Source organism: Ascaphus truei, chromosome 5 (genome assembly GCF_040206685.1).
Source record: "Ascaphus truei isolate aAscTru1 chromosome 5, aAscTru1.hap1, whole genome shotgun sequence".
In the NCBI taxonomy this organism is placed as follows: Eukaryota; Metazoa; Chordata; class Amphibia; order Anura; family Ascaphidae; genus Ascaphus; species Ascaphus truei.
The window spans coordinates 132,698,283-132,712,841 of record NC_134487.1 but is presented as its reverse complement, the minus strand read 5'-3'; the positions used below and the strand labels follow the sequence as shown (position 1 = coordinate 132,712,841).

At 40.4% G+C, this 14,559-nt stretch overlaps 2 protein-coding genes across 5 annotated transcripts in view; one reads left to right on the top strand and one right to left on the bottom strand.

Moving 5' to 3' along the window:
• The window catches only part of SIMC1 (SUMO interacting motifs containing 1), a 62,833-nt gene extending 55,586 nt beyond the window's left edge, over positions 1 to 7,247 (top strand). For all 3 annotated transcript variants that reach the window (XM_075600877.1, XM_075600876.1, XM_075600878.1), the window contains exons 8-10: positions 1,519 to 1,675; positions 4,466 to 4,550; positions 5,668 to 7,247. In XM_075600877.1, the coding sequence (XP_075456992.1) occupies positions 1,519 to 1,675; positions 4,466 to 4,550; positions 5,668 to 5,888 (463 nt within the window). In that variant the 3' untranslated portion in view covers positions 5,889 to 7,247. The remainder of the gene's footprint in view (positions 1 to 1,518; positions 1,676 to 4,465; positions 4,551 to 5,667) is intronic.
• KIAA1191 (KIAA1191 ortholog) overlaps positions 6,795 to 14,559 on the bottom strand; it is a 21,145-nt gene continuing 13,380 nt past the window's right edge. For both annotated transcript variants that reach the window (XM_075600881.1, XM_075600880.1), the window contains 4 exons: positions 12,563 to 12,687; positions 11,018 to 11,121; positions 9,320 to 9,447; positions 6,795 to 8,106 (listed from right to left, as the gene is read on the bottom strand). In XM_075600881.1, the coding sequence (XP_075456996.1) occupies positions 7,895 to 8,106; positions 9,320 to 9,447; positions 11,018 to 11,121; positions 12,563 to 12,687 (569 nt within the window). In that variant the 3' untranslated portion in view covers positions 6,795 to 7,894. The remainder of the gene's footprint in view (positions 8,107 to 9,319; positions 9,448 to 11,017; positions 11,122 to 12,562; positions 12,688 to 14,559) is intronic.

The following is a 14,559-nucleotide window of genomic DNA, read 5'->3' as shown; positions in this document are numbered from 1 at the left end:
AGATCAATTAAATAAATAAAAAATTCAACACAAAATAATGAGCATATAAATGACATACATGAGAACGGACTAAAAAAACCTGCCTGCTGGACTCAAAATATAAAGGACAAAGGAGAAGAAACTAGCAAAAGGCACAGAAGAAAAAAAAAGGGGGGGGGGGCAGACACAGAACAACCGCTATCTATAAAACCACAATAGGGACAAAAGTACCCAGAGTGGTTATAACCGCCGGTTATAATGTTTCTCTGATTTTGTATTATATGTCTGAGTGCTTTTATGTGAGGGTTCTTTTCTCTCTTTGTGTTTTCACTTTATTCATTATATTTGGTTTGGCCATGCTAATCTTTTCTGTATGAACTGATATATTTATTACACTGTTCGTGCTCCAGTTTCTGGATGTAGTTGAGGAACGACCAGTTTTGTGTTGGTTAATGCCATTGCCTAGTTCTCTTCTACTGATGCATTTCAATCTGTAACCTTTACCCGCGCTTATAAAGTGGGCGCTTGTGTCTAGACATTTGTGTTGAAGAAACTTTATGATGCAGTGACAAGACTATAGCTGACTTAATAATGGGTGTTGGTCATAAAGAGGTTAAGACCTCATGATTGGCAATTTTCCAACTTTTCATCTCATTACTCAAAATCTTACATTTTAATCCTACATTTTTTTTTAAGTTCCTGCTGGTCAGGCCACATTGGTATCCAAAATCCTTTTGAAAATAGCATGTGTTCCAATGTGAACTCAAAGAGGCATACCCCGCATTAACGTACACAATGGGACCGGAGCATGTATGTAAAGCGAAAATGTACTTAAATGTACCTTTTCCCCACTTATCGATGCATGTACTGTACTGCAATTGTCATATACGTGCATAACTGATGTAAATAACGCATGTGTAACAGGCTCTATAGTCTCCCCGCTTGCGCACAGCTTCGGTACAGGTAGGGAGCCGGTATTGCTCTTCAGGACGTGCTGACAGGCGCATGCATGAGCTGCCATTTGCTTATTGGGCGATATGTCCTTACTCGTGAGTGTACTTAAAGCGAGTGTCCTTAAACCGGGGTATGCCTGTATAGTAGCTGGTGGCTACTCACTCTGTAGACAGGATTGCACCTGTAATATTTATTTGTAAATAAATCACAACACGGCAATAAATATCACAAACATTAACAATGCCACAATAATCATACTGGCATATTGTAAATATGAGATTTAAATAAAATTACTGGAGTATTTCATTATGGCTAAGGGGTCAGCTTGGGTAATCGGTGCAACTGAGATGTAAGGAAATAATGTAAATGATTCATTATGCTATGGTATTTGCAGTGTCTTAGGGGATAGAGGCTTTGAACCATAGTTAATTGCTCCTGAGTGTGCCTGATAAATTAGCCCGTTTTTTGACCATTCGATCACAATTTATATGCTCCGCTCCTTTTCTACATTATCAGATGGGTTATCTTTGTTCATGAGCAGGCAGTAAAGGTTTTTCCTCTAATGCTGGTGTTTCTCTTGCTTAGGGAGATACTCTTCAGCAGCATAGAGAGCGCCCTTCTGCGGGCTAAGGTTCTGGAGGTGATATTACACCACAGCTGTGAGCCGCCTCCAACACTTCAGCTTTCCATGGCCAAGATCTTTTACTTCTTGAAGCACTCCAAACTCCTCCTGGAAGCACAGGTGAGAGAGCGTGCAGAGACTCAAAAGGGGTGAGCAAGTTCCATGTGCAATGGTAATCTCGCCCCGGTACCAAAAATAGTTGCGTTAGTGACCAATGTCATGTTACTTTTTGCTTCTTTTCCACTTGAACATGGATCCCTTTAAGCGTATGCCTGCTGTTTCCCACAGCTTTTAAAGCTTGGGTCAAAAAAGTGCATGGCAAATGGATGTACTCAGCTGTTTTAGTGTGAGTCGTTGTTGGCTTTGGGGAATGCATTATAGACAAAAACAAAAGAGTACGTGTTCCAGGAATATGTGAATGGTAATGTTTATGAACACTTTTATATAGAAACTCACAGGATAAAAAAGCAAGCACAATAATATTATAAAAGTCAATCGGTAGCAAAGTCCAACATCAATATAATCAATGATGAAAAATCAGTGCTGTTGGTGTACTGTTCATAAGAATGAGTGGCTGGCTAGCCTGTCACGGCGTGAACGAAGGCCAAGGACCCGCTGCGGTCGGCGGCGCGCGCGGCCGCGGGCCACTAGCTCCTTTCCTCCTGTCCTAATTCAAAATAAATATAATGCATACAATCGACAGATACTGGAATGTCAACTAAAAATATATAATTTCCTGTTGATTTATATGCATTATATTTATTTTGAATTGTTATATTTTAGATATTTTTTTTTTTTTTTTTAGACCTAATGTTATATTATACTAGTTAGTTGCTTAGCAACACTTGCCTATATATTATGCATATCAGTGATCTGTAGGACATTCCCCTGATGAAATTGCCAACCTGGTGACGAAAAACACGTTGGGACATACTATACTGGGACATTGTGTGAATCCACGGGAGCTACAGTGCGTCACTCTAACATACAGAGGTGGAGGGCACTGCACACCTGAGTTTGCTGGAGTTGCTTGTGAGTAAGAACAGTAAATCTGTGAAGCCTCTGGAGCTATGGTAATTGCTTGTGGGTCTTTTCTCTCCGTACCCCAAACACAGAGGCTGTTGGGCTGCACAGCTGGTTTGCTAGCACAGCTTGTGTGAGGATAATCAACTTGTGAAGCTTTGAGAGATATGACAATTGCTCACATTTCACATTTTCTAACCCTCAAATCCACGGAGGTTGAGTTATTACACAGCTTAATTTGCAGATATCTATTTTATCAGTCTGGACTGAAAATATGTTGGATAAAGAGGTAAAAACATAATTTGTTGTTTGCACCTGCTCTTAATACCGAATTGGTATACCTCTTGTCCCCACACTGTAACGACATCTGGGTTGGCATCACGCTTTTACCGACTCAGAATTCTGAACAGAGACGTTTCCAACACGTTGCTCTCCCTTCAATACAAACATTCAGTCCACTCCTGAACCAATCAAATGCCAGAAATCCCGCAACGCCGCCGCAAAGCAAAATATAACTTTCGCTAGCGGCGACGGGTGACGTCACCCGTTCCGTCGCGTGCACTATACCCGTGGCCTAATGCTACTATTGGAACCCACCACCCTTTTCTCACAAAACATTTAATGAAGCAAAAAAGACTTGTACGCTGCGTAATGTGGACCATTTAGATTGCCATAGTACACACTGCATGGCAAAGAATAAAATAAACATTTATTTTGCATATTGACATTCCAGAAGTCGCAAGAACAAATTTGCATTTGGCACTAACACCATGATTGTTGGGGGTTTTTTTTTTATTCCAAGCAAAAAGGTTAAGGGTTAAACGGAAGACTTGCATTTTTTTTTTTTTAAAACCTAATCAATGATGTTACATATAGATTTCTTCAGTAACCTGATGAATAGAAGAATGATAAATTGCTGCACACTTATCAGAAAAAAGGGGATACAACTACCGGTGCTCCTGGTTCAGGATTCTCTATCAATCCAGAGTATAACGAAGGGAAGAAAATCAGGCTCCACGGATTTGCTCAATAAACTAATTTATTGCCAATAAACTTTGCTTTTGAGAAAGGCGTGTGGCCGAAACGTTAAGTCTATTGGCAATAAATTAGTTTATTGAACAAATCCGTGGAGCTCTGATTTTCTTCCCTTCAGTAACCTGGTGTAATGAGAACATCTGGACTGTCTCTTGACATCTGAGCTTGTCCATGTTGGGTTTGCCATGCCTGCTGCATGGTTCCATGCTATATTTTGCTCTCCGCACGTGCTCATCTATTTATATAACTGCTTAACAATCCCTTTTCTAAAAAAAATTTTTTATGAGAATTGGAAAGGAAAACAAAATTTTAATATTATGCTGTAACTTTGTTCCCAGTGGAAAATCCGTTTATACATTAATATTTAACATTTCCTAAAGAGGTCTTTTTATCCATATCCCAGTTATTCAATGGAATAAAGAACGGTATTTAAGACCTGGAAGTGAACAGCTGCACAGAAATGAACAACATTTGTGACCTGTTCTTCAGGAAAAGAACAGGCCAAGATGACATATTTAAGTTAATCTTAAGCAATAAAATAAGAAAATGCAGTTTGTGCTGGATGCTGTGACTATATAGTGACATGGAAATTCAGTGTACCACAATTAAAATATTGCATCTCACGTCCATGAAAATACTACCAGCTGACCCCGCCGCAGCAAAAGGTTATACATTTCCCCAGTAAATTGATTTTCTGGTATTAGTGTACCAACATAGCATAGAGATTTTGAAAATGTTTCCCTGGCTTAGGCTATATTGAAATCCGACAAAATTCTATGTTTTTTTTTTTTTTTTTTTAATGGTACTTGCCATTGTCTACATTAGTGAAAAGTTTCCTGTTCTTCTCTTTAGGGTCCTGGAGGGGAGTGGCAGAGATGGGATGAAATGCTGCACCATATGTGTTTGCTGTTTCTCAGTTATCAAAGGATTATGCTGGGTAGGAACTCCTATGAATGTATTTGTCTTAAAAAAAACACACACACACACACAAAGAAACCTACACACACACACACAAAGAAACCTACACACACACACACACACACACACACACACACACACACACACCTACATCAATGGAGTTATTAGCGAGCCTCAGGTGCATCGAATGTTACTAATGCTATTCTAGAATTGTTTCAGTGGGGTATATATTTGAGAATGGCATAGACATTGTACTGTATCTATCCTTATTCAAAGGAATTGTACGGTTCTCCCTTGACGCAGAGCATTGCTTCTCTTGAATCACCGACTGTCATTTTGGCTATTTAGTAATCAATTTGGGTAATCTGCATTTCTAACCTTTTTGATACATATCGTAGTCCATCAGTATAAATGTTTGCATACAAAAAGAAAAACTTAACGCGTTGATCAAGCTAAATTTGAAACATGCAAGTTTGTTAGTCTGCCACTGTATGTCAATAGCTCTGAGACTGGGTTAGTGTTTAATTGGCTCCTACTCAGTATGCAGAAGTTTTATGCTGATTGCTTCTGTGTGTATCTTATCACTTCAATAAGTCTAATTTTACATCCCTAGATTCAAATGTGTATAGATAAAGGAGTATGCGAGACTCATTTTATTTTTTTTAAATGCCAATTGCTATCCCAAGCAAGGAGGGAAAAACTAATTCAGGTGGAAGTCTACATGTGAGGTAGAAATTAACTTTTTTTTTTTTTTCAGTTGTGCCAACATCTTTTCTATTAAGCTACATTTCTCACTCCCCAGCTTTTTTGCGAGCATTACTTTTTTTTTAGAAACATTAGCTAACAGTTGGGAATAATTAGTACTTTTAAACTAATCGGGGTCTGAAAAACAATAGTTAACTTTGGATGCTGACCTTTTACTCTTGGTCTGTGAAACAATCCTTGCTTTGTGCTATCGAATACTAGAACTCTCTTCTGAAATGAAAGGCTAGTTTTCCAACAGCTTTATGTATTCATCCTGGCCAAAATCTTGACGTCAACGATTGTTTTGTATGGGATGGATAAATAGACAGATGGTCAGTAAGCCAGGCTGGGGGGGAGAAGAGTATATTTACACTAACTCCCTCTTTTCCCAGATCATTTATTTATCCCGGTGACTGACCGCATAGATCTGATCCTTCAGGATACACAAAAGCCACTTGTGCCGCATGATGACATCACAAAAGTAGAGGTGGAGCTTCACATTGACATCTTCATCGGGCGGATCACCCTTGGAGCAGAACCAGCACCGGAAATACAAGCCAGACTCGGTGTATTACGTGACCTGCTATATACTGCTATTGAACAGCATGCATAATGTAAGCACGGCACTGGACCAGTCCTGCTTACCTTTGTTCATGAATTTGGACCGACACACCAGACATTTAGGCACAGTGCACCAACTGATCTGTTAAATTACAATCGTTTTTACCTCAGTTGGAGGTATGTTCATCTCCTGAAGTGTGATGGGCATGCAAAGGGCTATGCCAGAGTGATATTTTATGCACAATGTGCTTCTCGTTCCTTACTTGGATATGATTAGGACCAGAAAAGACAGTTGCTTAATAAACCTCATTGAGGAATAGGGTGGTTTGCACATTTAAGCCTTAACAGCAGTTTTTGTTTTATGTCTGTTTTGAAAAGTTTGTACAAATGAAATATTCTAGATTTATAATGCAGCCTATTTTTGTTAGGGTTACAGCAGCATTTTATGTGTATGAATTTACCCCAAGTCATTGATTGATCAACTTCTTTGCAAGACCACTTTTAGCCAATGATCAATTGATTGGAAGAGCAATACGCAAAGGCACAGCAAAATATTTTCTTCCATCACTCTCCTGTATCTGACTTAAATGTGTAAGTAGTCAGCACTCAGCCCTTTCAATGAAAATATTTACTGTAAAAAAAAAAGTACAAATTTTACATAAATTATTTTTCAACATGGATGGAAAAACTGTTTTGTAAAATTTGGGAAAGAGAAGTTGTTGGTAAATAATGGAACACAAAATACTGATCGTGTGCAGAAGTAGAAGTAGAACTGTGGGTTCAAGTTATACAAGGGGGGGAGGAAGAGTAGAGGGTCAAAACAAGGTAACATTTTTAAAACCAACCAGGATGCCTTGGGTTGTGATGCAATGGCAGAAGTAGAGCATGGTAATGGATCAGTGTAATTGAGGTGTACAGTCATTGTGCATCTTGTTACAATTCAGTAGCAAAAACAAACTTGCTCTTTCAACTTTATTGTCAACCATAAAATTAGGCACACAAAAACACAGGGGGACATAAGCACAATAGGCATACAAATAAATTAATGTCAACAGAATTTCAGTACACATTCTCTAACCTGAATGACCACATACTGTGCAGTTTGCATGTGCCAAAAGTTAGATCAGGAGCAGGGAAAACACCATCCACTTTCCTCAGCCAACCGCTTTATCATATATAGCTGCTTGAAGGTAAAAAGGTCTTCAGCATTACAGTGATAGAGAGCCATTTATAAAAACTGTTGGGTTGCCATACATATCAGTTCCCTGCTTTCCTTGGTTATTGCAGAATTGATCCCCCCAGAGAGGTTTGCAAAATGTCATGTGGCTGGCCACCATGACAGACACACAAAAGGGCTGTTCCAGCATAGGAGCTGTAAACCTCCACTAATTCATTAGTATTTCCCAAATTGGTCCTTCAGAAAAAACTCTAGACTTAAAAGGATATAATAAAAAAAAAAAACACAAAGGAGGATTTCTATGAAGATTTACATCTGCATAAAAAATATTCAGGTTTCTCAAACATTTACTAGCACTATCTTACAGCATTTGAAATTGTGCTCACTTACACCTTGAAACAACAGAATGGGAAGTCTGTCAGATCAAATAGGGCTTAAACATTTCAATTGATTGTGTTGAGGGATCTGTTGTGTGCCTATATCACTACATGAAAGGGGTTACTGGAAATATGATCGACATTAACCATTTACTGTGTACACCAGAAAACCAATATCAGAATTGTAGACAAAATTAGCCAGTCACAATAATGTGTAAAGTAGCCTGTGCATAGTTGCAGGTATTACATGGTTTACCTGCCAGTCAAACCCTTGTACAGTAAAGAAGAGTTAGGAACAGTTAATCATCTTCCACTGACACAAAGCTCTATAGTATGAAAGGAAAAGCTCACATTGGGAGCCCCAAAAGGTTATCTGTATAAACTCAATATCAGAAGAGGCTTTTACTACCATTGTTATTGCCTCTCTAGAAGTGAGTAGCTGAAGGAGACCATCTTCCTTAAAATAAGAACTTGACCGTACAAGCAGCAGAGAAAATAAATCCCTCAGAAGCCAGTGGGCATCAGAACGTTCATGTCACGAGGTTTCAGGTTGTGGCCGCGGGGAATTTGCTTATTCCCTCCAACCATTGGGGGCATTTCCATCTTGGGGGGTTTGAAAGTCGCATGGTCATCAGCTATTCTGTTTGCTTGGGCTCGGATCAGCTCCATAGGGGTTGGCTTTTGTGCACCTTTATAAGACTGGACCGTGAAACCTCCTGTAGAGAAACATACTATATGTAACAGAGACAATATAGTCAGTAGGCTCCTGCAATGTCCTATATTGCTCAGCCCGAGGGAACAAAAAAACAAGGATTTACGTTTTGTTTTTTTTAAATGTAACATCAATTTTTGCTTTTGTCCCTCAAAGGCTTCTTTGATCTCCTAAATTGTCTATTGGGGGTTATATCAAAGACTCTACCGCTAAACTGATACAAGCAGCACAAAAATCTGATCAAATCTAAATTATTTGTTAATGTCACTACTTTAGTAGGACAGGTACTTTGATATATAGCCTTCAATAAAGGTCATTGGCAGTAACCGGAAGTCTGCTGAGACAAAAACCACAAACATTCTAATTTATACAAACGCATACACATGTAGAGGGAGACCACATAAGAAGATAACAGCAGGCTGCCATTTTGGACCCTGAAATATATACAGTTCAAAATAGCCATAATTCCTCCCTGAACACCCCCTCCTCCCACCACATTATGGGCAAGCCCAAGAATCTAAAGCTTGAAATCCTTCTGTGAACCAAGAGTGAGCCGCAGTGTTATGAAGTATTACAGTGAATCTCTGTGTTTACTAGTATTGTTATGTATGTGGCGTCCGTGAGACAGAGGCCCTTATTCAGTATGCTGTGAAGCTACGTCCCAGTGCTTGAGATTTTAGTCTTATTCATTTGACTGGAGCCCATTACTTCTCCAGCCACACAGCATATATAGGGGCTATCAATCAGCTATCAAGGGGTCATGTATCCAGGAACAGTGACTTAATAACCAAGTAATTTATTCAGCAAAACATCCAACGTTTCCACTGCCACACAATCTTTGTCAAGGTGACTGCATTGCAGTCAAAACGTTGGATGTTTTGCTGAATAAATCTTTTGATGAAATCCATGTACTGGATACTTTCTCCCTTTGTTATCCGCTGGGGTATTGCAGGAGTCGTCCATCTTCAGGAGCACCGGCAGCTTATCTTACATTGTACTAATGAAACGTGTGCCTGTAATCCTCTTTGTGGGGCGGCTATTCACCCCTGCCCAAAAAAATGAAAGTATTTCGAAAACATTTAGCACTTTGTTTTTCTTACAGAGGAAGCAGAAGACTTTTTATCCCAAAACTCTGAAGTCTGCAAACGCCTATTTCTGGAGGGAAACTAATTTAAAAAGTGAGCACACAGGACAGAAAAGATTTACTAACATATTACCTGGATCTGTGGTGGATTTTTGAACAGCACGTGGGCCGAACGCACTCCACTTGTCTGCTCCTCCTGTGTCCATGCTGTTGAAGTCCCCAGCTGGGAGGGAAGTGGTGGAGCCCTGACCAAACCACGATCTGTGGAGAGTAACATGGTCAAAATGGCACGGGCCGGAGCTGAACCGCCCCAGTTTCAGCTCGGGGAATACAGTTCCAGGTGATGTTATTGGTCTTAAAACTCCCTACAAGGGAAATCAACATGGCGCTAAATCTCACAGGTCCATCAGGCTAATGGGGGAACAGCAACATAATAGTTTGCTGCTGCTGCTGCTGCTTCTTATTGGACGGCTGTTTAAATCTCTATAAAAAAAACAACAACTACGTAAACACCGGCAGCTCACTGATCGGTGTATCTGGAGCCAGTTCCAAGTGTAGGACTGAAATGTCGATTTATTTAATAAACCACACAAAGTCCATGTGGTCTCCAGAACAAGAAAAAGTTTTATAGGCATTTACATTTTGTTCAAAAGATAAAACCACCCACAGCACAATATGTAGTACGGACCCATTTTACTGGGGACTACTTGCTACATATACAGCTCATACATAAAACTGTGCCATTAATGCAGCGGCAGCTGCCATAATATCACCTGGCAGGTTCACCCTCATTGGCTGAACCGCTGGTGGCGTGGCCAGCGCTCCGTCGCCAGATCTGAAGACAGTTTTACTGTCTTCAGAAAAATCTGGTCGTGCAACACAGCGGCCAAGGTAGTGGGCCCCATTGAGGGGCGGCTCTTGTTCCTGCAGTGCACGCCATAGCGCTCGCCGCAGCATCTACCGGGGACCTAGCCTTCGCGTACAATGCTTCCAGGGATTCTGGGAAATGACATGTAAATGAGCACACTGTCACCTTTTGGACAAGAAGCAGTGTGTGTGTGTGTGTGTGTGTGAATGTGTCAGTCAGTGTGTGTGTCAGTGTGGACAGGGAGGACGAGCAGCCCTCACTCTCCCCCTGGTGACACGGCGGACAGATCTCCCGGCCATACCCGCCGCCTCCCTCTTCACCGGACAGGACGAGCGGTTCCTGTCTGAGCCCCCCGGCCCGTAGCAGCCCCCACTCTCTCCCCCGGCAGAGCTGCGGACAGATTGTCCTCGCTCTTCCTCCCCTATGGATCCAGCGCTGCCTTCATCCTAACTGGTGCAAGCTGGCAACGTGTGTGTCTTTCCTTCCTCTCCCTCCACGTCGCTGATGGCCTCTTCTGCCAGCAGAGACGTCACTTCCGTCATGGAATTTTGTTACAACACAAGGGATTTTACCTATCAAAACTCTGTAGGTGCCAGCAAAGAAGTTTCACTTCAAATATTTTTTTTGTAAAAGTAGCAAACGTCTGTTCAGACTTTCACAGAGTATCGTCACATTTTCACAGCGTTTATTTTAGCAGTGAAGTAGCTAATTTGGTACATAAGTGGGTGATCAATTATTTTTTTCCAAACATTTTAAAAGACACAGGAAAGGCCCTTTCCCCCATCCCTTTCAAATTGAAGTAATTTCACAAATGTTTAAAAATGCAGGGGTAAGAAACAATGCTGTTTTTGCAACATTGGCAAAAAAAACTGCCCATCTTTAAAATGTTTATAGGATCTTCATTTCATAAGGCTGTAGCTCCAAGAGACAATGTGCAGGCATTACAATGTGAAGATACTTCACCTGCGTGTCTGCTTGGGTGAGGAGCTTGGAGTGCTGCCTGGGGTTGACTGAGCAGATGAGCTTTGCTTCTCATCACTGGATTCACCAGTCTGCATCTTCAATTTCTGTGAAGGAACAACAAAGTTGAATATCTACATCTTCCGCGTCAGGAATTCTTAGGGACTCAGTGTCCTGATGCCTGTATGGAGAGCTAATGAGATGGCAGCAGAATCGGGTCGCAGTTTAACCTACTAGGTGGACAAACCTAAAGAAAGAAGAGATCAGCGTGATAATGGGTTTTTTTATGGGGGGGGGGGGGAGGGTATTATTTTGCATTAATTTCTTTACCTTTTTTAGGTTACGCCAATATTGCAGATTTCTTTTAGCTTAATGTCTAAAAAGGCAATCTGGGTGACCAACCTGGAGGTAAAGGGCAATAATCTTTGAAATGGGTCATCCCAATGAAAAAGACCCATTAGTTAGTTATTTTGACCATGGGCAATTAAGTTTAAGATGTAAATATTAGAAATAAACCAGAACCAAAAGGGATCTAAAAAGCTATAAAAAGACAGGTTGTAAAGTTAAACAAGGTAGGCCAAATGGACCATTGCAGTTATGTTCCACCATGCACAGCGCTGTGTACACCGACTACACAAGAGAACAATGCACTAATCCTAACAGGGAACCCAAGACACGGTGCATGTCTTTGCACCTAGACCCTGAATGCTATAACATTCTGGGATGTAGTGGCAAGCCTACAAATATATAAAAACATGACAGAAGTCCATCAGTCCACCAACATCTGATACTGCTCTGCAAGGTATCAATCAATATGTACAACATTGGGGTCCAGACTGAAATGATTTTTTTTTTTTTTAAATCACGAGATAACGTAACAAAGACCAAGGTTAAGCAAGTTATAAACTGGTGAGTTGTTCTTTTTCTTGCTATATTTGCCGTCAACCTGGAGAACCGATTGTGGTGCACAAAATTAGGACATTGGATATAGAAGAGAAAGGCCTTAACAAAAAAAAAAAAAAAATGTTAGGAAAGTAAAACATCAATAAAACCATTGCTCATAACTTTCCAATCAACTTCAACAAGAGACGTTTTGGTTGGGAAGAGCTTTCCAACCACAGCAGGGAAAGAGGAACCGTGGCGAGGTTATACACTTACAGCAGTGAGGCAGAAGGGCCAAGAGATTAAAGGTGCAGTCACACTAATGAATAGAACATGTTATATTCAAAGCATTCTCCACAATGTAAAATACTTGCTTTGTTTGTTCTTAAAGACTGCACCTTTAACCAGAGCCATATTCACAAAACACTGGGAAAAGATGAAGAAAAAAAAACGAATGAATGCCCAGAAACAATTTTTGCAGGGAGTAATACAAAACACTAATTGCATATGCAGATGAAAGATGGAAGACAAGTATAATCCTCTCTCTTCATAGCATTGATATCAAGGCACCGTACATGTATTACAGCGCAAACACGCACATAAAGACAATGCACAAGACAGACACGCAGTGTCAGGGAGAAGGAGGAAAATCCAGGAGGCGCTTACATGCAGGGCTTCTGCCACACGGTGGTATTTGGTCTCTTCGGCAGTGAGGCCCTTGTGTGGAGTATATCCAGCATCCCTGAGGCCAGCCTGCTGCTCGAAACGCTGAATGCTCTCCTGCGTCTGCTCTGGAAAGGAAGACATTCGCACACACATCTTTCATCAAGCAGACGTGAAAACCAGGGATTCACTCCAGCCCTGCTCTTCCACTTCAGTAAAAGTCACAGAACTAAGGACAAGACACGGGCAGACTGACCGCACTGCAAAGTGCACTTCAAGCGGTATTGTTCACAAGACACTAGCCAAAATGTGTTGTATGTTGGAACCTTGCCCACTTTCCAAAATCCAATGCCCAGGCCACAGACCATTCCGAGAGGTAATTAATCACAGATACCAAATATTCTTCAAATGAAAATGATTTAGAAGCACTGTTGACTGTTGTAAAACCAGAATCAAGCAGAGACCAAACTAATTGAAAACCTAGCAGTTATAGAACCCAATCAAATGTAATGAATGCTACAAAGTTCTAAAGTGTGCTTGCAGAACATTATCCAAGGTCTTCCTATATCTAATGAGCCGATTCAATAAATATTGAAAAGCTAATTTTATATTTCTAAGGATTGAAATGGCAGCAACTTGATAAAATAGTACTTAGGGTTTTGCGGATTTAAGAGTGTGGGCCTTCTACCTATTATCAAATATTGTGAACAAGTGCTATAGCACCAAGTACTACAGATCAATTACTTCTCAGAAGTTACATTGCAGAAGCAAGATGGCATCATCCCTACATACAAGGAAGAAGCACAGTGATTTCATTTTTATTAGTATTTTTTGAAAGTCATTAGGCAAAAAAATGTTTAGACTTGACAGCCATATTAAAAATATATATATTGTATTAATATAATTTAATTAACTGCTACAAGCTATTTTTTTTATAACTATTGTGTGTCTAGCTAAGAAAGTGTGTGGTTTCTACTTTGAAAGCTAGTACTGCATTTACCTGCAAATGTATGGCCTAAGCCATGTATGTACATTGTGGAGATCAATTAAAATATATATTTAGATTGGGGCCAGAAAATGCCCATTTACAAACTACATTTGTGGGAATAAAATATCACATTGGTCAAATTTATCAAATGTCCTCACTATATCCAGGAAGACATTGTCTAACTTGACAATTTAGACGGTCATCACCTGCCCGTAAAAGTAGCCACTCGACCCAACTCTGGTCACATACTAGCCCTTCCTAGCCACATTCTATACATACCTCATTATTCTATCAAAACAAAAACAATTGGACTAAAAAGAACTACCACAAACACACCCCCTAACTGCAGATACCAGTTACTTCCAACTCCATCAATTGTAGAGGTCACCAAACAACTAAACAAGGAATTGACCTAAGCTGTCTTTTCAAAAACTTGTATAATTTTTCAAAAACGGTGTATCCCACCCAACCCCCTGGTTTTATTTTCTGTACGTCACTACCCTCTTGAAAAATCTCATACTTCAAGTTACAAAAAATAGTGTACCCCACTAAATTCATGCCCTTAAAAGTTATATACCCTCTGGCAAATAAAATTAAGCACCCCAACAGTCGGAGGATCTCAACAGGGGCCAAAGTTGTCCGTTCATGATGGCCATCAAGAAAAGCCCCATCCAAAAATGATTCAGCAAGTTTGTTGCCAAGCTGTTCTCACCGGTAAAAGGTCAGCAAGATCTTCATTATGACATGGAGGACAAATACATGGCAGGTGGCAGCAGAAGCCAAAGAGCTGACTAGGCGTCAGCTGCATTGCCAAGCACATTACCGAAGCAAACGTCAACAAAGCAATGTGCACTTCCACACAATTGCCTGATTTTAGTGTATTGGCAGCAAATAGACTACAAACAGATCACGCTAATTAGGACAACTTTTCATGATACATTTAAATATTTTGCCTCCATATTAGTGCAAACAGGTAAAAACGGTTTAGCAGAGAGGTCAAAGTGTGCAAACT